At 35.1% G+C, this 25,867-nt stretch overlaps 1 protein-coding gene across 8 annotated transcripts in view; it reads right to left on the bottom strand.

The window, feature by feature from the left end:
* LOC138703439 (PHD finger protein 20-like protein 1) overlaps positions 1-25,862 on the bottom strand; it is a 142,739-nt gene extending 116,877 nt beyond the window's left edge. For all 8 annotated transcript variants that reach the window (XM_069831298.1, XM_069831303.1, XM_069831301.1 and 5 more), the window contains exons 1-2: positions 25,705-25,862; positions 14,339-14,664 (exon numbers count right to left, since the gene is read on the bottom strand). In XM_069831298.1, coding sequence (XP_069687399.1) covers positions 14,339-14,663 — 325 coding nt within the window. In that variant the 5' untranslated portion in view covers position 14,664; positions 25,705-25,862. The remainder of the gene's footprint in view (positions 1-14,338; positions 14,665-25,704) is intronic.
* Between the last annotated feature and the right edge of the window lie 5 nt (positions 25,863-25,867).

Below are 25,867 nucleotides of genomic sequence, written 5' to 3'. Positions count from 1 at the left end.
ATGTTTCAGCAGCTATTTTGACCCACCAAGTCATTTAACTAACAGTTCACCATATTTACCAAAAGTTTGTGGATAATGTATCAGTAGCGAACAACTATTGAGGAAATGCAGGATGTCAAAATCAGGAAGATGTGAATTGAACATTGCTGTTGTGCAATAAGCACTATTGTAGAGTCCTTCGAAGTCAACCAGACGGTGCAGTTTTGAAACAGGGATTCCCCAGAAAACAGTGTGGCGTATCTTGAAGAAACAGGACCTTTGAATGTGACTACACCATATCCAAGTCTCCCAAGCTTTGACAATGATGCAAAACGTGTGAGAGTGGAATGCTGTCAGATTTTATCTGAAGTGAAGAATAACCAGGAAGACATTCCGAATCATTTGACATTCGGTGATGAAGCCACTTTTCACACAAGTGGACTTGTCAACTGATGTAACACAATTTTCTGGGGCATTGAAAAACCTCGAGTCATTTAGGAGCATGAAAGTAACTCCCCAAAGGTGAATGTTTGGTGTGCTGTGACTGCCGCTGGAGTAATTGGGCCCTACTTTTTTTTTATACCTCAACTTCAAATGTGTACTTAACAATGTTATAGCAGTACACCATTGATGAACTACCATTACAAATTTGATGTCCAGGATATTTCCAACAATATGGTGCACTACCACATTATGTCCTTACTGTTCGTGCCTATCTCAACCACACATTTTCTAGTCAATGGATTGGTCGTGCTGGATCACTCTGCTGGTCTCCACAATCCTCAGACTTGAAACTCTGTGATTTCTGGTTATGGGATATGGTAAAGGAGTGTGTATATGGCAGGAGAGTTAACGACATTAGTGAACGAAAGGACAGGATATGGGATGATATCATCCATTCCCTGCAAAATGTGTATACGGGGTTTAAAAGCTATTGTTAATTGCTGGTTTTTATGTGTTGAACATGATGGCGAATAGGTTGAGACTATCATGTTAATTATTTATCACATTTGATGAATGATGAATTCCTACCATTTGAGTGGTAACATAATATTAACTCTCATGTATATTACAGAATGAAGTGTATCATAATTATATTTCCCTATATTTAGGATGAGGAATAGGCAATTGAAAATAATGAGTCATCTATAAAATTTCACTGCAAATTGTAGAAATTATTTCAACTTACATACTGAATTCAGCTGAAGATATGACTTGGAATGCTTTAAAACAGATTTCAAAATATTTTCTATACCTTCTGCATTCCAGTTCATAATGTGTCACTCTAATAAAACTGGAATTAATAAATCACCAATGTGACAGTAAGATGGCAGAATTCAAGAACAAAGAAAATGTGAAAGAATTAAAAATAGAAATTCCTTGTTCAAGATTTCCCCATTTTCACAAATATATTGCTAAAATTTTAAGCACGTTTTGTTGTTGAATATACATGTGTGAACTACAATTTTTGCTCATGAAAATACGAAAATGAATAAACCTGAATGAAGACGACACTTACTAGAATATAATCTGAAATGTAACTCTAAGAACATGCATTTCTCAAGACATTACACATAATATGGACAAGCAGGTGATGGAAAAATCTCACAAAATGAAATGATCACATAATAAACAAATATGGCTTAAATATTTGTGTTATACATGCACAGTTACAATTTGATTGTAGTTTTATACTTAGTTTTGACTTTTTAATTCTGTTTCTGCTTACTCATTAATACTACCTACAAAGTACTATTTTAATTTTATAATTAAATTTTTATTTGTAGAAAAAAATACAGTTTATTTGAACAATTTTTTAAATTGTGTAATACAGAAAAGTGAACAGAAATATTACCTAGGATAAATACATAAAAACTTAGAATTCCTTTTCATTTTATTAGCCTTACATTGTGTTACAATATTTAACATACAATGAAATCTCTCTGAAAGATCACTCCTATTAAGAGATCACCTTCCTTAAAGATCGATTCTTCTTAGATCCAATGTAAAAACTCGTAAGACAATTAATGGATTTTCTTACCTCCATTTAAGGACAACTCTCTCCCTGATCACTCACCGACCACTGAATAGCAGTTTTCTTAATTTTACCCATTTTAAGGGACCAGATTTCAAAATCAAAGAACAGTATTATAATTTTACAGTTCAGTAGTTTAATGCATTACATAAATTCTGAGACTTCACTACGAGTATTGTGCTGTATTTGAATTAGACAACATTGTTAACTTTTATTTTTTTAGTGGGTTATTTTATGACGTTCTATTAACATTTCAGGAACATTGTTAACTATTCATGTTGAATGTTTGATTTTTATATCCTCTAAGGAAAGCAGAAAGCAATAAAATGACGGTAAGTTCAATTTAAGATTTTCTAAAGTGGAAGTTGTGAGTTAGACCATAAAAAAAAAATCTGTAAACAACTTATAATTAGCAATATATTTGAAATTCTTCTATTATATAATTGTACAGTAGTTTCACTCATTATTTGTGTAAAAAAAAAAACCCCTCCTTTAATAAACAACCATCTCTCTAAACGACCAATTTTACATGGAATTATCAGTGGTTGTTTAATTAAGGTTTCACTGTATAAATTTAAATTAACTTCCTCCATTTCGACATAAACAAATGGACAAAAATTCAGTATGTAATGACAGTAGAGTAGGCCAATGCATAATACTTTCAGATGACTCATCGCAGACACTGCATGCATACTCATAACCAGGCAGCGGATTTTTGGTCCCTACACAGCAACAAGACATCACATCCCTTGGCTTACAGAGGGAACTTAGGAATGAGTTCAGTGGCCTCCCTGCTACTGACATACATCTGACTTTCAATATTGCGACCGACCGAAAACCACTGTCTCCTCATAAACGGATAAAAGAAAAAGTAGACACCTGGGATAGGTAAAGTAGCAAAGTCTTACAGATGGCATAGTGCTGCAAATGGCTGATATAATGATTGAATTTGTTGTATTCAGTTGCATAAATAATAGTATCATATGTGCAGTTAGAACTTAGGAGAAAGTTCAATTTATGAACTGCAATTGCAGTACATGATTTTTATTGCAATTTTATTAGCAAATTAGTTATATTAATTCCACTTTCATGCAAAGAAACAGTTACCAGTATTAATGTACAGTGAATTAGTTCAAGACGGAAGTGACATGGTCCTAATTTTTTTTCTGTTGTGGACAGGTTTCCATGTCATTCAGGTGTGAAGTTAAAATGGAATATTTTATAATTTTTATAAATGAAAAACAAAATGGCATGCCACAAATTGTAGGAATTACAAAATATTCCGTTTAACACTACTGGCATTAAATCAGTTTCCTGTCGCTTATTTAATTGGTGAATGATCTTGATGAAAATCTCATTTCCTGTATAAATTGTATCATACCTCACCCATTAAACACTATAAAGTTTATTAATTACATCAAATTTAATATCTAACACTATACTATAATACTGTACTGTATATCACAGCACATTATTTAATTGAACTGGGAGCCTAGAAGCCTTGAATTCTGGATTATCTAATTTCTTTGCCAGTTCAAGGGTTTTCTTTGCAGAATAGGTCCAGAAATTTGCATGATCTTTGAAAGGGCAAGAACAATCCACTCCCACAACAGTTCATCTATTTCTATGTAACCAGTTGTTTTCTGTTTCCTTTTATGTAACCATTATTGACCGCAAGCCACTCATTCATGATACGGCCTTTATTTTTTAAAGTGTTAAGTTACACCTGAGTTTTCCATTCATAAATTTCAACATTATTTTCCATACTCTTCGTTTCTCATTTTCTTCGATAACTTTTACTTCATCAATTAATGATAGTGTAACATTATTACTCAACTTTTTTTTATCACGAAATCAATAATACACTTGCGTTCTACCCAGCTACGACAGTAGCTTATACAGGAGTGAAGCATTGAACATCTTTGAAGGGAGTCGTCTGCCTAGTCAATAGGGTAATAAAATTTATGATCACCAGGCCAACACACCCTCGCACCCTCAAAAATTTTACAAAGGAAACTTGTTTTTATTTTAGTGACTTACGTATTTCGTACATTCCTTAAAAGCACATACTGTTTCAAAATATAGTTTACATTAAAGTAGTGTGTCCAAAATATTATTTCAGTTTTGAACAGAAAAGACAGTTTCCGTTTTATTCAGGAAAAATTACATATAATACATATGAATTTCGACGGGACCAATAAATTATTCCGAAATAGACAGGATTCCGGATTATTCAGGTTCAGATTTGAACAGGTTTCACTGTATATAGTGAAAATAATATAGTCTGTTTGAATGCTCCAAACTGAAATGTAAATTTAGTATACCATAAAAGGGGTGAATAGGAACGAAATTTTATTATTTTTTATTCCTCTGCGTCAAAGATTAAATATAATAATGAGTGTTTATGTTTTCATTCATAATGAGTGAACAAATAAACACTTACTATATTTACTTTTTGACACAAAGAAATTAAAACTAATAAAACTTTGTCCCTATTCACTCCCTGCTACCCTATTCACCCCATTTTACGGTACTACATCCTGCACATCTGATGAAGCGTTTCAGTAATTTAAAGAGACTTGCTGTCTCCTTACACATGTTTGGTTTTTAGCCTAACGGCCAGGAAATTTTGAAGGGCTTATACTAAAAGTTTGTATTCCTTCACACCACAAGAAAATGTTGCTCTTAGAAGCCCATATAGCTGAAAAATAAAACAAGAAATTAATACAGAATTAAACCTCTATTAACACACGACTCAAATCTTCCTCAATGAACAAACGCAAAATAACCTCACAGACATGACTGGATAAACATATACACAGTCTCCACGTCAATCTGGCTTCTTTCTGTATAATTTTTGAAATGAGGATGTAAAGTAGGGATTTATTTGACATAATGAAATGGTGGCAATGTGATAGCAACGGCCAAAAGAAGAAACTAACAGCTTCATATGCATAATGAAGCATGTAGCAAGTCTGAAATTCTTACTTGGGGTATCAACATTGCTGTCACTTTTGTTTTCTCACAATGTAAAACAATTTTACTTTGGAAAACGTATTATGTGTCTTTCACGTGTTAAATTTTATGTTACCTTGTTAACATGTTCCGGCCTGCTATTGGCCATCATCAGAACTGGTTGTTGCTGGTCTTGGCGCCTTTTGTTTTGTTTCCTGTAGGGATATGTTTGTGTAGTGTAATGTGGAGTCAAATTACACTATACAAACACATCCCCACAGGAAACAAAACAAAAGGCCCCAAGACCATCAACAACCAGTTCTGATGATGGACAATAGCAGGTCGAAACATATTAACAAGGTAACATAACATTTAACACGTGAAAGACAAATAATACGTTTTTCAAAGTGATATAGTGTTAAAAGTTGTGTAATCAAGATGTACAATTTTACTCTTAGAACTCCAGATAGCTGAAGAAATAAAACAAGAAATTAATATCGACTTAAACTCTTATTAACACATAAATCAAATCTTCCTCAGTCACACTGTACACATTTCAGGAGAAGATCCGAGCAAGAAATGCGAGTTTTTCCCCCACTCTTATAACCAAACCCGAGACGGAACTAGCCAGCCAATGACTGAGCTGTGTTTGTACCAGCCAGCCACTGACTGAACCTTGTTTGACACCAACCCCATCCACCACTCCTTCAAAGATGCTGAGTTACTAACTTACTCTCTCCTCTTACTCTCCAAGGACCATACTCCCTTCACTGGAATCCTCTCATGAAATTAGGACAGTACTAGTATTTTAAATGTAGCCTTTTAAAAGGGTAGCATTGCATATAACAGTGGACACAGGAACAAACACAAATTCAAACAAATTGTTATTTTCCAATCACTGGAGCTTGGTTTCACACCATTACATTCACATTTGTCCTTCCCAGCAGGTCCTGCTAAATCTTTTCAGTCCATTTTTCTTGGGTCTAGCTGTCTGCAGCGCAACAGGTGTTCCTTGTCTGAAACTACATTCTCTCCACACAGGAAGCACTCTTTTATTTAATCCCAAAGTGCTCCCTGCTCAGATATTCGATGAGTGACCCTTTCATCTTTGGAATTAATTCCTTTGGGAAGCATTTACCATGTCTGTTCCTCATTTTGCACCACCCGAGGAACACATGTAGCTTGAGGTATGCCACAGAAACAAACATACAGACCAAGAATGGATACAAAAATACAGTGTATCTAAACTAATCTGGCTTCTTTCTACATCATTTCTGACCTGAAGATGTAAACCAGGGACTTCACATAACGAAATGGTGATAATGTTGCAAGAAATAATAAAAAGGAACTACCAGCTTCATATACACAATGAAATATGTAGCAAGTCTGACATTTTTACTCAGAATATTAACATTACTGTCAATTTTCTTTCTTCGCACTGTAAAACAATTTTACTTTTAATAGTCAGATACCTGAATAAATAAATTAATACAGAATTAAACTTCTATCAACACATAAATTAAAAATCTTCCTCAGCGATACTGGTATTTGAAAGAGTCTGAAAAGTGACCATTGTATAAAACAGTGGATATAGGATGAATAAATCAAAATTCAAATAAACTTAGAGATAAGAATGGATACACAAATACACAGCCTCTACATTAATCTGGCTTCTTTCTATATCATTTCTGAATAAGAATGTAAAGTAATGACTCAACTGACATAATGAAATGGTGACAATGTGACAGCAGTGGCCAAAAGAAGAAACTACAGCTTCAAATGCAAAATGAAGCATGTTGCAAGTCTGGTATTGTTTGAAGTTCAACAGACAATGCATATGACTTCAAACACAAATCAAACACGATTCTGGTTCAAACCTTTAAATCCCCAAGTAACTACTGATACTCGAGACATTTCTTGAAATCAAATGAAGAATGGCATAACAGATATTTTACTGGATTAGAGAAGCTCAATTTACAGTGTTTATTTTAGCAATCAGTTTCACACTCAGTGAATAAGCTTACAATTTCATGTTTTTAGTGTTTCTGTCTTTGTGAGATATTAAGTAGGCCTAATGTTCCTTTATAGTATGAAAAATTATTGAGGACTGTTTTTGCAAAATTTGCTAACTGCAAAATTTGAAAAATTTAGATTTTGGTGGATTTGTTAACATAAGGCAGGCCTCTACACGATGTTAAAAGCATCTTAGTAAAATTGAATTATTTCTCTTCATTGTAATGTGACAAAGTGTGATCGTTGCACCTATAACCTACATGTCTCCATTCAGTTTTTTGTCTCTCCTGTAAAAATTTAGTTTTTTTCAGTTAGCAAGTTTTGCAAAAACGGTCCTCAATTAGACTTAGAGTCCTTATGATTAGAAAAAATATTCTTTACAACAATGAGTGTTAAGCAAGGTTAGCTGTAAAAACGACTTATAAATGCATATCAAAGGTTTGTATTTAATATACAGTGTGATCCGTTTGGATATAGATAATATTAATTTATTATTATAAAGCTATTATGATAGTAGAAAAAAATTCTTGCTGGTCATATTATGATTAAAAGATGGAAGTTTCCATATATGATGATCAACTATGCATAATCTAAAAACCAAATGAAAATCATAGATGATTAAAATGGCTACTACAAATCAACAGTGGGGCACAATGTGTTCTTTGGTATGCTAAATTTGAGAGTGTTAAAAGAGTTCAAAGGGAATTTCGACATGAGTATGGTGTGCGTAATGTACCTAAATACGATTCCATAATGTTGTGGTATCGAACATTTGTAGAAACAGGTTCTGTTAAGAAAACATGCAGGAGGTCGCAGGTGAAACCCAGTACGAGAAGCAGCTATACCTTATTTTATTTCATGGAGTGCAATTTCATAGAAAGGACTTTGCCGACAGACCTTCTACTGCCCACTACTAATTCGTTGTCATAAATAAATGACTTCTTTACTGTGACGGAAATCTTGTCTTCTCCTCTTATTAACCAATCACAACCGTCGTTCAGAAGAATTGACAGGCTCCCCTCAAATTCACGTGGAGGCAGAGTTGTCGCATCTTTTCCGAATTCCAAGAATCCCGTTAGTCTGATTTCGAGTGTTGCCAGGATTGTGGCAACTGTGCAATGTTGGGACGAGGGGACAGGATGGAATTGTCAGAGTTGTTTTTGTAGGAAGTCATAAATCTGTAAGTGGGTGTTCAAAGGAGCCACCGAACTGCACTCCTTGAAATAAAATAAGGTATATCTCTTGGCTTGATCCCCAAACTCCCCAGATCTAACCCCTCCTGACTTCTTCATGCAGGGTTTTGTTAAAGACATTATCTATTCAGAGAAACCCAGGAACATTGATGATCTGAAAGTAAAAATTACTCAAGCTTTTCAACAAATCACCCCTCTTATGTTACAATGGACATGGGCTGAATTGCATCATTGTTATGAGTTGTGTAGTGTGCGCAGTGGGCGTCATGTTGAGCTCTGAGGAATCTCTCATCTTTCAGTGTTATATGCACAAAGTTTCGACAAATAAAGCTCAGTAGTAAATATTTTCATTTTGAAGGTAGTTTTAACCGATAAGCAGAAGTACAATGAGTATAGGATAAATGGGACTGTCAATCTGCTTATCATACAATATATAGTGTTATTAACTATATTACATTTTATTGATTAACATTTTCGGCATACTATGCCATCATCAGATCATGAGAAGTTATCACTTTATACATACTTAATACTGGTGCAACATAGGTTAAGTGCAATATATTCAAATAAACAACAATAATCATGATTACACTAGTTATATAGGCAATGCTCGTGATTGGATATGTCCTAATTCAGCTGTTTAATTGGACAATATGTAAATGTCATAATATGTTAAAATACAAGAACAATAATTGGATTAAATTATAAAATTATAACAAATCTATAAAACTATAAAACATTGACACTTAATATAATTCTTCAGGGAGAAGATATAATTTTCTGTAGTTCATTTTTTGCGATAGCTAATTGCAACCATGAATGTTCCCAACTTGTTTGATTACAACATGCACAAAAAATGAACTACAGAAAATGATATCTTCTCCCTGAAGAATTATATCAAATGTCAACGTTTTATAGTTTTATAGATCTGTTATAATTTTATCCAATTATTGTTCTTGTATTTTAACATATTATGACATAATGACATTTACATATTGTCCAATTAAACAGCTGAATTTGGACATATCCAATCACGAGCATTGCGTATATAACTAGTGTAATCATGATTATTGTTGTTTATTATTTGAATATATTACATTTAACCTATGTTGCACCAATATTAAGCATGTATAAAGTGATAACTTCTCATGATCTGATGATGGCATAGTATGCCGAGAACGTTAATCAATAAAATGTAATATAGTTAATAACACTATATATTGTATGATAAGCAAATTGACGGTACCATTTATCCTATACTCAGTAGTAAATATTTTAGTGTTTTTATTTTATCCACACCCAAACAGATCACCCTGTAGTTTACCTTATTTCCAGCAGATGTTGAAAATGATATTCTTTGACAATCACACTCATTGTCAACTGATCACACAAACCAGCAACAAAAATTTACTCTACTGCCTTTATCTGTAGGAATAAACTGATAGGTAGCAAGGGGTAGAAATGTGCAATATACAGCCTCTATCACCTTAATCCCATCTTCATCTTCCTGCAGTGCTACTTGTCTATATTAACGAGGATCTGGGGATTGAGTCACAGCTTTATAACTGTTCCAACTTATAAGGAGGAAATACCTTATACAAGCCTGTCCAGAAGACAGTAAGGTAGCAGCCCTACTAGTGGACTATCTAGTGACATGCTTGTAGCTTGTCCTATGGAATTTTAATTACATTCAAATCTCTCCAAATGTATAGAGATCATACCAGACTGTTAGGTCTAATACATGAAATGTTGTTGTTGTTGTTGATGTTGTTGTTGTTGATGATGATGATGACGATGATGATGATGCTATTGATGACGATGATAACTTGGTATATTGAGGTTATCTTACACAGTTTTAATTCAAGCAATTTTGTGGAATTTTGTGCTGACAATTTAGACACCCCAGTCTCCTGAGCAAGATGTTGAAGGCCGTGTCCCAAAGCTACAATTAAAGCTGAAGTGAACTATAGTAGATAGCTGACTAAATAGTCGGATGTGATGTAACAAGTCATGATCCAAAGCTGCACAGCAATCAAGTCCGTAGTAGCTAGTAAACGAAAATGCTTGCTTGACTGATGACTTATTCACTAAATAAACATGGATGCCTCACCATCAGCAATTGGAGCTATGAAATCTGAAGACGCTTTCGAAATACAATGAGTAGGGAACAGATTTGTAGTTCTGTATCTACTTTGTTTGCTACGTCCTAGACATATGCTATTCAGGTAACTCTACATTTTATGTACCCAGGATCCCACTATTAAAATTTTATAGAACCTAAAATGCCTAAATGAGCCATAAACTCCTACAAATGCCTAAAAACTATGCTTGTGTCTGAAAAGCGCCTTTTTTAGTATTTTGCGTATTTAAAATGAAACTCACTTACAAACACTAGTCTGGCACATTCGTTCCATATTGGTCTTAGTAGAGGAGGAACCGAAGTTCGTTTGGAAAAGTCCATTCTTGCATAAAGGGAGTGGTAGGTTGTTCAGGTTAGGTGAGAACTTACAAATTTTTTTTTTATCCAATGCCACCAGGTTGTCTTTTCGACATTTATGGTCTTCTCTCCTGGCAGTGGCTTTGTCGTAACCCACTTCTGAGGCTGGGGTGCCTGGAAGGTGGAGTTACATTACCCCAATGATATGATAGGATGATTATGATGTTTTTTTTAGTAGGTTATTTTACAATGCTTTATCAACATCTCAGGTTATTTAGCGTCTGAATGAGATGAAGGTGATAATGTCGGTGAAATGAGTCCGGGGTCCAGCACCGAAAGTTACCCAGCATTTGCTCATATTGGGTGGAGGAAAAACCCCGGAAAAAACCTCAACCAGGTAACTTGCCCCCGGGAATCAAACCCGGGCCACCTCGTTTCACGGCCAGACGCGCTAGCCGATTATGATAATGTGGTGCAAGGGGAGGTCTTAAATCTAAACTTAACCTAAATTCCAGACCATGGACGAACAAAGAAATAATCCCCTTTAAGGAAAAATTCCTGTGCTCTAACTGGGATCTCATGAACTATAGCCAGAAGCTCTGACCACTAGACTACGAGGCTGGTCAGAGCTTACGAATTAGTTTTCGCGTCAATGTATCCCCGTTATACGAAATGAAACTAACCAATCAACAATCAGTCTCTTTCAATGATAGAATTTGAGTTTTCAGTTCAGTAGCACTCATTGTCAGCACCAGTTTTTTGTACATAAATTCCTTGTAAAATGGAATATTTGCTAAAATTAAAATTATTAATTCCTAAAAGTCCTAAATTGAATTTTATAAAGTCCTAAATCTCTCTTTTTTCATCATCATCATCGGCTCAACAACCCATTGAGAGTCCTAGCCTTCCTCAGTATTTTATTCCAGCCGTCTCTACTTCTGACCTTGACTGTCCACATTCGTGCACCAATAAAGTTGGCATCTTCGTATACATTATTCTCCCATCTGCTCATTGGTCTTCCTACGGATCTGCTTCCTCCAGGATTGGATGTAAAGGCTCTTTTAGCGGGTCTAGTATCGTCCATTCTTACCAGGTGTCCAGCCCACTGCAATCGACCAATTTTAAGAACTGTTATAATATCTGGCTCCTTAAACAGATCATGTATTTCTTTATTATATCTAATTCTCCATTCATTATTTATTTTGACGGGTCCATAAATTGCTCTCAGAATTTCCCTCTCGAAGATACTAAGTCTTCTGATGTCCTGTTTGTTCATAGTCCAAGTTTCCGAGGCATATGTCAACACCGGCCTAATAAGCGTCTTATATATTCTTATTTTAGTTGAGATGGTTAAGAATTTCGATTTAATATATTTCAGTAATCCAAAGTAACATTTTTGTTATAGATATTTTTCTCTTAATTTCAAGACTGGTGTCGTTGTCAATATTGATCATGGAGCCAAGATATATAAAATTTTTTACATATTCAAATTTGTAATTTTCAATTGTAAGATAAGTTGGTGCTTTACTAATAATACTTCCTTTGCGGCTGGAGATCATGTATTTAGTCTTGCTCTCATTAACTATCAATCCCATTATCTTTGCTGCCTTTTCCAGGGAGATAAATGCCTCTTCTAGTGCTTTCTGTGACCTAGCAATATCTAGGTCATCTGCGAATGCCAAAACTTGAACAGACTTATAATATATTGTGTTAGTTGTCTGTATTCCTGAGTCTCTTATCGCTTTTTCCAAGGCTATGTTAAATAGCAAGCAGGCCAATGCTGCTCCTTGTCTTATCCTCTGTTGGTTTCAAATTCCCCTGATAAATTCTCTCTTTTTTAGCATTTAGAAATACGTTCCCTAATATGTAGCTAGTCAGCGATGTATGCAATGGAGGGGGAAAGGAATTGGCCACCTACCCTGTTATCTCCTGACCTAGTTGCCTCATAAGTGATGCCTTCTTGGTATCACTTGTGAGGTTTAGACCTGTCTTTGGACAGTTGACTAAACAATAAGACTCGTGCGACTAAACAATAACAATAATGAAAGTAAAATGTAGAATAACACGTCAAATTTCAACACTGACATTGTTAGTACCCACTTTTTTAAGTATTGTAAAATTTCAGGCCCTTATTTTTTCCACATAACTCGTAATGAAACTGCATTGGGACTGCCTTCTTAATTCAGTGCTGCACCACGAAGTCATGTGCTTTAGAAAAACAGTCTCGAAGAAGGCCATGATTCAAAGCATACTTGTCCAAAGCTCCCTAGTGTGAATTATGGTCTTGACCACGGCCCAAGTGATTTTGTTGGTGTGTGTTCTAATCATTCACCAAACTAGTCTAATTTCTGCTCTGTCAAAACCCAGCATTTCACACTTTGCTTCTTTTCAAGTAACGTTCCCAACTCTAAAATTTTTCACAAACCTTTTCTCTACTCAGAACATTAGTGTCAGGAAATTCACCTTGAAACAGTTTTATTGTCTATCTCATCACTGGAACTCTCTGCCGCCTGAAGTCGAGGACTGCCGAACCTTGAAATCTTTCAAATCCAAATTAGAAAATTATCTTATGATGACTTGCCAAACTAACTTACTGTTATGACAAGTGTTGTATTGCATGTGTCCATATATTCACTACATTTTTTATATTTTAGTGATATTTATTTTATTTTACCTGGTTTTGTTTCATCTGTTTCATCATACTTCCCAATAGTGGTATGTCTATAATGTGATAACTTGAGCTATACTTATAATCATAATTTGCCTTCCTGTGTGTACCCAATAAATATTGTGTTCATTGTATGCTTTGTACTTCACCACTGTATGTTATTATTATTATTATTATTATTATTATTATTATTATTATTATTATTATATATTTTTATACTTTGTATGTCGCATTTATTTTGACTTATTGTTCATATTTTATTAAGTCTTTTTTTCTTTCTATATGTTATATATTATGTCTCATTTCTACGGACTTGTTGTTTACATTGTATTATGATTATCTACTTCAGTTCTTTTTTGTGTGTGCTGTATTTTGTAAATCTGTAGTGTTTTTTGTATAGCAGTTTTACTCCAGGTTGAGTGTTAGAGAAGGCCGTAAGGCCTTAACTCTGCCAGGTTAAATAAACCATTATTATCATTATTATTACTATTATTATTATTATTATTATTATTATTATTATTATTATTATTATTAGTTTTAACAAATGTATAGTACAGAAACACTAGTTGTTGTAAAGAATATTTCATATGTGTCATTTCAATTTCTCGTCACAAAGACTCTAGGCCATTATGGTACTTAATTCTTCACACTGTAAAAAATAGTTATTTATGGTACAAGTTCGTAAATGTTCTCTTTTTCGCATGAGTGTAAGGTTTGTGAAACGAGGCAAGGCACAAGTGTAAAGTTTGTGAAACTTTGCCTCATTTCACAAATGTTACACTCATACCACAAAGATAAATTTACAAATGTGTATCATGCAATTTATTATCTCACAAAAACAGACTTACTAAGTCATGTAACTGTAAACTTATTCAGTCAATGTAGAACTGACTAAATACTGCTGAAGAGGCAAGGTACAGTACTCAAATGACCATAGCTAAGCCATGCTGGCTTCGTTCAAATCCACTTCAGATAGTGGGAAAGCTGACTCATGAACGAATAATCTCACTGTATCATTCTCTAAGAAAACTCTAGTCAGAAATATTAAATACACGTACCAGGTTTCTGAGGAAGTTGATTTTTCTTATCAGACTGGGATGTGTTTCCATCATTAGTCCATGCAAACACTGATGGAACAACACCTTTCTTCAACATACGTCTTTTTGAGTTTTGGCCTTGTATGAAGTCCTCATTTCTGAAGTGTTTAGAACAGACTTTGGTATGTTTGTTAACAGTGAGCTTGCTATAATCGGCCCTCCTTACACTCAGGATCCACAGTTTTCTTTCCTTTGGGTCAATTGGAAATGCATGAAATGTAAGCCCAACAGTACCAGTATAACGGCTATTAGAATTGCAACGTGGGACACAGCAATGATGTCCCATTCTGAAATAGAAACAAAGAGAAAGGATGAGTTAATATATACACAGAGGGTTGTTTCCGATCTCTGGAAACAACTTTTAATGATGTCATGTGCGTCAGGAGTTACACGACAGCTTAACTGTGGTGAGAGGTGACAGACCAGTACTGAGTGATCTCATAGTCAGAGTGCAAGGTGTCTCACAGAAGCAATGCCCAAGAAAATCGAGTCTTTTTGGAAGGGGTACATTATGACCCTTTCTGATGCCAAGTACAGTTACGTGAAAATCATAGGAGCCTGCAAAAAACGTGGTTTCGTTATTTCCAACAAAGGTATATTCTGTGTACTTAGTAAGACTGGCAAATCTCGGATGAGATTAATTTCAAAGGGAAAAAGCAAGCAAATCCACCCCGCATCAAAAGCCGCATTCTTCAAGATAATACAAATTAATTCCATCCGAGCTTTACCAGTCTTATTAAGTACATAGAAGATGCCTTTCTTGAAAGTAATGAAACCACGTTTCTTTTTCTTTTTTTTTTTTTTTGCAAGCTTGTATTATTTTCATCTAACTATACTTGGAAAAAAGGTTCAATTTTCTTGGACATTGCTGCTGTAAGACACTATGCACTCTGACTATGAAATCACTCGCTACTGGTCTGCCACCTTTCGCCACAGTTCAACTGTCACGTGACTCCTGACGCACATGACATCATTCAAAAATCGTTTCCACAGATCGGAAACAACCCTCCATATCAATCCAGTCACTCACAAAGGCTGACGAAGTGCTATTATTTTATTACAAATATGTTAATTATATATGAGTAGTATCATTACCAAAACTAACCATTTTCACGAAAAGAAGCTGTCACTAATCAGACCAAATTTTTTCATTTCAACAGGGTAATGTGTGTGTACACACACAAAACAAATGTTTAAATCAATGACATTTTAAATTCAAGGGCAATATGCACGTCTGAAAAATAAAATTCGTCCACCTAACCTCTTCAATGAGAGAAGTGGCATGTCTTGCTTTGTGAAATCTTTTCAAAGTCTGGAGTGTACTAAGTTCCAACAATGGTTAAACAGTCCCACAAACGTTCATGACTTATTCTAGATCTGAAACTGTTCTACACAAAATTCATATTGTAAAACATACAGTACTTTCCCCATACACACACGTCGACAATCCAAACATTGTCAGCACATATTTTGAAAACTTGCTCAAATTAGCGTATGAATCACTATCACTAGAGGGTCAAGATGTTCATTAAAATAATACACAACGTAACACTGATGTTTATATATCTGTGGAGCAAATATTGTTTTAGGATTTAGGGGATGTATAAGTTGTACATTACTCTCTGAAATATTTTTACTGTTTTTAGTTAGGCCTATTATTGTAATTATTTTCCTTTCTTTTTGTCCTTGGTATTGAATAAACCATGGAGGTCCGGGAGAAAGGCTTCGGGGGTCAGAGTCTGCCATTTGAAGATTACTGGCCTACAGCCTTTTGCTATTAAGAACTGAATCACCATTCACAGGTAACCTTTAGACTAATTTGAAACAACACTAGCCATGTTAACAGGCACAAAACATCTATACTCCTTATGTAGGCTACAGAATCAAACTGTTCTCCACTGCTCTATGCAAAATGACTATCATGCAACTACTACGAAAGTTAGGGCAATGGGTTCATCTGATCTTGTTTCGTAGTTAGATATATATACATTTGGGACAGAGATTAAGCTTAATTTCCTTACTTTATACTAGAATTATTTTTTCCATATACCTATTTTAAACTGGTTCACAAAGACTTCTTTGATCAACACAAAAAGAAACATTTCATGAAACATAACAGATATTATATTGTCCAGTAAAAACATAACTACTAATTACACTTAAGTAGGGGCCGGATTTTTGTGTAATATCAAGGTGTGAAATATGTACATATTTATGTAAGAAAAATAAGCTGAATATGTACCAAAATATGTAAAATTACAAAAATATTTAATATCAATATCTGGCAGGTATAGGATAGGTAAAACTCTCCAGTTGTGATTTCATAGAGCACCCGACTTATTTACCGCACACTTCACACATTACTATTTTTCCATTTGTAGTGAAAGCTTCGTCCATCGCAATCCATGACTTCATTTTTGTTGTCAGGGTTGAAGATACAGGGACCATTTCAGTTAGTTAAAAGCAGTAGATAAACTCACTTGCACTTTATACTGGAAGTACTAAAACTAGAAAACTGAGTGAAATGAATGACACAACAGTACTGCAAGCACTGATTCACTTTACTGGATTAGGAGAAAATGAGGAGATGTGGGACACATGCATTTTATTTAGCTGCTCCCTGTAAGAAACAAAGTACCTACTAAAACCTCAAACTATAGGCATTTACAAACTGTTGTTTGAAAAGTGACATTCCTGTCTCATTCAGAAGGGTAGGATTATTCCAGCCGAGAACTATACTTTCTAATTGCTTGGAAAATCCTATTTCCATATAGGTCTACTAAATTTAAAGTAAAGAGGTCAAGCAATAACCTGAAAAGCTATTTATTTTAATCTTTCAACATCTTTCCAGTTTGTTCCTTTACTCCAGCTTCTTTTCAAAAGTCGGCTATTTTATTGCAGCTCATGTCAGACTTGACACAGGTTTTCCCTGGAAGGATTTGGAAGAGGCTGGGTAAGGTTGCAAATTGCATCGGAACGGCTTGTTAAAGACGTGTGCAGAACAATTATAGTTCGAGACAAATCATGTCGCCCTTGTCCCACTCCACCGCATGAAGGCAATGCTACAATACAAGGTAGTTGCATGAGAAAGGTTGCCTTTTGTTCACTCATATTTACAGTGGGCGGTATAGGGTGAATGCCTCTATTACTTTCTGGAACTAAGGACGTTATGTTTCGTCCTGAAATATATCCTTTCTTGGATAGGTAAATCTGTGTATTTCAAATTGTAAACTTCCCCAGCAGAAGTCCCCCCCCCCCTTTAGAGAAGTGAAAATGAATAAAACCCCTAAATATGTAGATTTATGTAATGCCAAACCATAATATGTAATGTGGGGTAAATATGTAAAAATATGTAGTATCAAATTTTAATATATTAATGATAATTACAAGATTCGCAGAGATTTGTTATTTAGCCTATATACAGTTAGTTTGAAAGGAATATAATATGTAATTACATAAAAATCCGGTCCCTACACATAAGTAATATCCCAGATCATACATATAACAGATTGCTCATCCCTATATTAAAATTGGTAGTGCTTTGAAGAGAACAACCGCCAGGATTGTCACCTGTTCATGTCGTAAATGAACACGAGATGGCAGTATATATAATGCAATTCAAATGGGAGTTATGACACGACTCCTTATGTAACAACTCGATGGCAGCATAGTAAACCTGACAAAAGTTGTTACTGTCAAAGCCTATAAGGCCGAGCAATCTGGTATACATGATCTAGGGCAATATGTAAGAGAGGTCACTTTTAGTAATACTAATTATTTCTATTACAAATAAATGGTATATTTATTCAGATCACCATCTAGCAGTACTATGTGGATTGTCATCACTTTCCTCAATTACTGTAAAATGGGACAACTTTGTGACAGTTTCTAAGGTTTACTAGGTATATGAGACACACTATTTGGTTTAAAATCTTCTTTGTTTCATTTGTTTAATGTCTAACATATCCTGTTTTCGTGTGTAAAACAAGTAATTACTTTAATCTCATACAGAAGACATAATCATAATTATAATTTGTCACAATTTTACCCCATGGTTTGAGACAACTTTGTGACAATCTTATTTTAACAAGTAAACGCGAATTTCTACTCATTTTATGTTGTGTGGCAATTAATTTTTGTTGCTGTCTGTCTGGATACTGAATGAACTGTAATGCCAGTGATTTTTAAATGTTTGATGCTGGAACTTAAATACTTCTGTGATGGGGATTTATATCCCAGAGTCCTCATTTCGGACATTTTTACTGTGATTACAATATATACTTTCATTTCCCAATTTGAAGAAGTTTTAATAACTTGCCTTCTTGCACTTACGAATGTGATGGCTTTAAGCAGAAAATTCTTACTGCTAGGATTCTACTATTTTTCACTAGGTAGCAACAACTGTAGAAGGTATTCATGTGATAAATGGAGCAATATGAGCACAACAATGAACTCAGTATTGAAATGAGACCTAAAAGTGGTGGTTGTCACAAAGTAGCCCCACTTTACGGTATGTACAGAGGATCGTACTGAAAGTCATGAGCAATCCATTACTATAATTTCAATTTCAACAATGTAACAAAAGCGATTATATGATCGTAATCTCCAGACTTTATGCTATGTATTCACATAATGTGATGTCATTAGCTTCTATCTCGTGACCGCAGGCAATGTTTGTAAAATGGCCGACAACGATGTTTCGTTTCAACAGCGTGCTGTCATTTAATTCCTTGTTAAAGACAAAAAATCTGCAGATGAAATTCACCTCACACTTCAACATACAAATGAAGATGTGTGCAAGGATTCTAATTTTGTCAAAATCTATGGCCTCCTGTTACTTAGTTATTGGTGTGCCCAAGTCATATCATGCAAAATACCCCTGATCACATAAATAACTTAGATTGCTCAGCCTTATAGGCTTTGACAGCAACAACTCTTATCAATTTCACTATGCTGCTATCTAGCTACTGCATAAGTAGTCATGTTATAACTCTCATTTGAATTGCATGGAGTGACTGTACTTCCATTTAGCGGTCATTCCCAATCGATGGTGGCAATCCTGGTGGTTGTTGTCTTCCACATGTTACCATTTTTAACATGGGGATGGCCAATCTGTTATATATGTGATCAGGGAGAATACCCATCTACCATTTCATATAAACTACATAAGGAAATTTACAACATCCTGTAAAGTAATGGGACTTCTTAGATTTACATAGCTACTGTAATATGGCTTCGAATCTTGAATAACAAAGAAAGATTACGAACAGAAACAAACAAGACTAGAGAGCCACCGGCATGGCTCAGGTGATACGATGTTTGACTGCTGATCCAGGGTTGTGCTCAGGCATGGGTTTGGGCTGATAATTATCTGGTTGGGTTTTCTCAGATGTTTTCTCCAAAAGTAAGACGAATGTCAGGTAATCTATGGCGAAACCTCTGTCTCATCTCGCTATCACCAATTTTATCAACGCTAAATAACAGAGTAGTTGATACAGCGTCATTAAATAACAAAGTAAGAAAATTATAAAATAAGCCTAGGCCTGTCAATTATATTTTTACAACAGTACAAGAGAACAACTATAGTGAATCAAGATAATGTGTATTTAAACCGTTGGTATTTCTTTCTTTACAATTGCGTTACCAGGTACAATGTGTTTACGTACTTGGCTTCTAGTCGAGTCACATGTACTGTAAAAAAAAATTGAGTGCTGACACCAAATTTCGCACCGCAATAAGGGTGGAAAGTTGAGAGAGTGGGGGGCCAGTGGAGAGGTACGAGCAAGCGGGATCACTCGAGGTGAAAGGGGTGGATGGCAGAGAGGGGCAGCACATACATCTCATTTCCATTAATTTCATTCTGATCACAGAGAAAAGGCGAGTTTTCGTAAGGTCGAATCAGTGACAGGTTAGGTTAAATTAGTTTAGGCGTTTGATATGCTTTGCATACATTCACGATTGTCTAAGAATGTCACTACTCCATCCAAATCCCTCACTCCCATGTCATCCCGTAGTGTTTTTTGTGGGGAGGGAGTACTTGTTATCTACCTTCCTTTTCTAGCACTATTGTAAAGATTTACCAAACCGTTTTACGAAAGATTTGGTCTGCTGTAAAATCCTAATTTTTACTCCATTTGTATTGTATTTTTGGTCCAAGGAAAATACTCGTCTTTTATGAAAATGGTATTCTTGTTATTCACTAATTTATAGTGCAGAATCAGAAACAAAATTTGGGCAACCTGAATTTTCTAAGTTCCAGTTATACCGCACATGCTTAGTGCTTGCAGTATGTTACAACTGGAACTTGGAAAATTCTTTTTTTCTGGATCTGTACAACAGTGGATCACGATAGCTCAGCCATCCACAAACTGTAATCTTGTCTTGTGTACAACGTTTTTAGTTTGTGTTCACATTCATGTTATTGGAATGTTTGTGTTTTCGTTTTTGAAAGAATTTCAGGGCGCAAATAGCCCATAGCCACTGACGCGCCTTTTTCAAACCACACACGCACGCACGCACACACATACACACACACACTTTGATTTGTTACATTCCTCACCTTATGTCACTTAGCTATTCCCTCATATAACCCACTCTAACCTTGTCGCATTCCTCGGTCTGTCACTTATTTATCCACCTCATCTAACCTAATCGATGTATGGAATACATACAGGAGGATAAGAACACAATGCAATACGACCTCCACGATCAGACACTTCCACTAGGTCTAGTATGTGTCAAATACGATAAACAACGGTGTCGCTAAAGTAAATAATAAACTAATCTAACCTATCACAGATTCGTATATGCAAGGCAAAACAAAAGCCTTTAACTAACCTAACCTAACCTAATCTAACCTGTCACAAATTCGTACATGCAAGTCATAGCGTGAGTGTACCAGGGTCATTCCATGGTAAGAGGGACATTTTCCTCTATTTTTGAAAATGGTATATTTGTGTTTATTTTTTTATTGTAAGGTTGTCTACCCTTTAGACTTCCTGTTCCTCATTTAGAATTTTTGTGGGAAACACTTTTCTTTGTTGTTTTGCCTCCAAGAAGATAGCAACATAGCCTATACATTTTATTACACAATTTTCAATAACTTGAAGGTAAGCTTTTGTTCAATTTTACAGTAACATAATATATTAGGGGTTTATAATTTTCTTTCAGAACAAAAAGCATGTATATAGATGTTGAATGAACAGAGTATTATGAAATTTAGAAATTGAATATTAACGTGTAATGTGAGTGACAAAATATGCTATTTTTTTAAATAAAAAAGCAATAAATGCAATCCATTTTCATTAAAAATCTGGTATTACTAAATAGAGATAAAGAATATTATTGGGTGAAATTAGCAGCTTCGTATGAATTTTATTCAATCTGATATATCAAATTAAATTAGTGTAATGTGAGTGACGCTTTTAATAGTAATACAGAAATTTAGTATGCTGTTTTTACACATTTCAGGAGAAGCAAAGTACCTGACTTGGTTTTGGTGAGGAAATAAAATCTGACATCACTGGATATTGTTTTCAGTCTGTGATTCACCAAAATGCCATCAACCTCTGCTGAGAGAATGAGAAAAATGAGGCAGAAGCTTAAGGAGGAAGGTAATTATGATAAATATAAAGAACAATATACAATCTGTGTAAGTAAATATAGAGAAAGGAAGAAAGAGAAATTGAAGAATTGTAAGATGGAAGTCAAGAAAGCAATTAAAGAAGAGGAAAAAAGAAAAAAACAGAGAACGCGTTGCCAAATTTAGGCGCCTAAAGAAAGAGAGGGCCTAGACAAAGCTCGCAGAACAAGACCAGAATTTCTGTGTCTACAAAAATTCAAGTTCTCTTGGGAAGGCTACACCTCGTGCTCGGAAAGCCCTTCCAAATTCACCACGCAAAAAAAGTGTTTTGTGAAAAGATTATTTGAGACTTATGTAGGAAATTCAAACTTGAGTGAGGAAAAGTATTCTCCTACAAATCAAAAAGGATTGGATATAAGTAGGCCTACTGTCACTGCAGTAACTGAATTTTACAACTGAGACGATGTAAGCCGACAAGCACCAGGACTGAAAGATGTGAGAACCATACATAAACCAGATGGTTCTAAGGAGAGAATGCAAATCCGGAATTTATATTAATCACTTAAGGAGACACATGCCCTCTTCATCTCAGAACATGGCAGTATCATTGGCAAGAGTAAATTTGCAGACCTCAGACCGAAACATGTTCTGCTCAGTTGCCAATTACCACATAATGTTTGTATGTGCAAGTACCACGAGAATTTCATTTTGGCTGTGAATTCTTTGCACAAAGTAGTTCCTGCATGTCCTGCTTACTCATCGTCTTATCTGGATGAAATTGTATGTCAATCAGCAAAAGAAGATCGCTGGGTGATGAAATGCACTGATTGTAAGGACAGCTTGTACAATCGTATGCAGGAAAATGTCTTTAATCAAGAGGCATCCACACTGAGTTGTTCATGGCAAGTGTGGAAAGAAGAAGGACGTTTCACCAGAGTACAGGAGGAGGGTAGTGCAGCAGATCTGGCAGAATATATAATTTCCTTGTTGCCCTATTTCTTGGAACATTGTTTCGTGAAAAGAGAACAGGCAAAATTCTATAATGAAGAAAGGTTAATGGCTACGTCTTCCAGCTTCAAACCAAATGTAGCGGTCGTACAGGTGGACTTCTCTGAAAATTTTACATGTTCTGCACAAGATGAAGTACAAAGTTTTCATTGGGTGCAACCTCAAATCAGTTTATTTACTGTAAGAGCCTGGTATTCTGGAGAACATCATCCCATGATCATAGTGTCTGATAACCTGGATCATACAAAACACACTGTGGTTGCGTATATGGACAGGCTACTTGAAGAAATTCCAACTGAAATAAATGAAGTCAGTGTTTGGTCAGATGGACCAAGTTCGCAATTTAAGAATCGATATATTGCAGCTATTCTGAAAGTGCTTCAAGAAAAGCATAAACTGCAGGTGATAAGATGGAACTATTTTGCCACTTCACATGGCAAAGGCCCGGTAGATGGCACGGGTGGAGCTGTGAAGAGGCAAGTCAGAACACACGTCTTATCAAGAAAATCTCAAGTTTTCAACGCAGAAAATTTTGTTGAAGTAGCCAGAAAAGTATCGTCTGTGAAGATAATTGAAATGTCTTCTGTAGATATAGAAGAAAGAAATCAGAAAATGAAGGTGGATAAAGTTTTTGAGATAGCACCTATCATTAGTGGAATCACTAAAATCATGCCATGTATCTTAAAAATGAATTGGAAACTTACTTCTTATCAAAGCATAGTAATATGTCGAATAACTTGGAAGTACCGGTATTACAAAAGATAGATTGTACACAGGATGTCAGAAATGGGAAATGTGTGAAAGTGGAGTTGCAAGGAAAACACAACATCTCGCATTATGCTGTAATTTGCCAGTCTTCAATCGATGCTGAAGGTGAAGTGAAGGTTGCGTTTTTGAAAAAGGTGGGAGAAAATAAATCACGCTTTACTGTCAATGAGAGAGACACAGCATTTGTGACTAGAGAACAAATAAAGTGCATCCTTCCAGATCCTGAATTGGAGTGCAGGGGTAACAGGATATATTATAAATTTGAAATGGATATTAATGTTGCTTAAATTTAGTTGTAGCATCTACTATGATCTGTTTTCAATATGCAGATATTATGTACTTATTTGTATTGGATATATTACATGATAAATAGTTGTAAATCAATCATAAGTACCAATCATTTTGTCATGTTGTTGATTATGTAATGTGAGTGACGAAAAACTGTATTGTGAGTGACAGATAACAATTGCATTTATTAATTTCAGATTTACTCCAATAAATTAAAACTTTTGCTTCAGTAATCTGTGTATCTTATTAATGTACAGCTGAAATATTGTGTTTCCAGAACTATTACAAGAGCAGAAATCTTCATTTTCTTGAACGGTGAAATTTATCATGTCATCTTCCTGTAATGTGAGTGACAATAACATTTCAATTTTTTCTCCACTCATTAAAACCACTAAATTAAAAGAAAATATATCAAACTGTAGAGAACTGAATGAGGAATAAACATGTTTTATTGATGTTTTAAATTTACTTAGGAAAGTAGAATTTATGGTAAAATCAATGTGGGAAAATAGTCAACTTGTAATGTGAGTGACAATGGAATGACCCACCAAAGTTATGTTGGTATTGCAGAGGAGACAGTTGAAGATGTGAGAAGCAGAATACAAATACGAGGAAGAAAATAGATGGGAAGCTTCAAAAGATGAGGTAATTATTCACTTCTCTGCCAAATTTATACGGGAACGGCTAATCGGCCTAGGTATGTGACAAGGTTACTGGGTTAGTCGAGGGGATATATAACTAGCCTAGCCTACTAATGTGACAAGTTCACTTATAGGCCTATATCCCAACTAACTCACTAACCTCGTCACATAGGTCAGCCACTTGGCCGTTCCTACACAGGCCTAAATTTGGTAGAGATAAAAATAATTACCTTGATGTTTCGTGTTTTCCGCGTTTATTTTCCCTTTTTTTTCAACATGTTGTAAAACCCCAAAAATTGGGGAATTTTGAAGAAAAAAAATAATTCTATAAATATGGGACAGAACGTAGAAGCTCCACCCACCACCCCTTCCACTTTTCCCCTACTAGCTCATCAGACACACTACGTGATAGGAGAGTGTTGTGTCGAATGCACATTTCATGTGGGTGAGGATAACTTCCAATACTGGCGTTCTCTTTATTGCGATTTATCCGAACGAAACAATTACCGGATAAACTCCAGAACATGGATTGCACCATTTCCCTCTTACTTCAAAATTCCAACCTTGTGCACACAAAATAAATTATTGGCACTGAAAAGTGCCTTTTCGTAAATATAATGATGCGCATTCGACAAACGCAGACAAATCTGCTCTTTTTAGTATTTCAAGACATAATTTGATAGGTGCTATCCGTGTTCTAAAATTTTTCCCAATTACCAAAGATGATTACTGATCCCTTACTGCAAACATTAAACTTCGATCTTGTTAAGCAGCTGCAAATTGTTTTACTAACCTATCCAGACAATGATATGCCTACAGCCTATAGAAATAATACATTTAGGCCTACATACCAAGTATGTAATCAATTAACAAGTGAACCCAAGTATATATATGGAAATGAAATAATATTCTAACCTAGATTACTCAATTAATTCTACATTTAATTTCAATTCATAAACATTCCAACATGTACTAAGCACAATGTAGACACTGCAATGTTTTAACTTAGAGAACTTTCGGTAAACACTTGCACGTATTACCTGAAAAGCAGAAGGCGTACAATTCAACGACGCTGTCTTCAATTATCGCCACTGAACCCACACTACTATATAGGAGTAATTTTTATCATAATATTGACAATAAAATTCGTTATCATTTCGCCCGAGTAATACGCAAAAACACATGAAATACGAAATGCTTTCA

This window comes from Periplaneta americana, chromosome 7 (genome assembly GCF_040183065.1).
Source record: "Periplaneta americana isolate PAMFEO1 chromosome 7, P.americana_PAMFEO1_priV1, whole genome shotgun sequence".
In the NCBI taxonomy this organism is placed as follows: domain Eukaryota; kingdom Metazoa; phylum Arthropoda; class Insecta; order Blattodea; family Blattidae; genus Periplaneta; species Periplaneta americana.
Note: the sequence above shows the minus strand (reverse complement) of the source record. Positions and strands in the feature narration are given on the sequence as shown.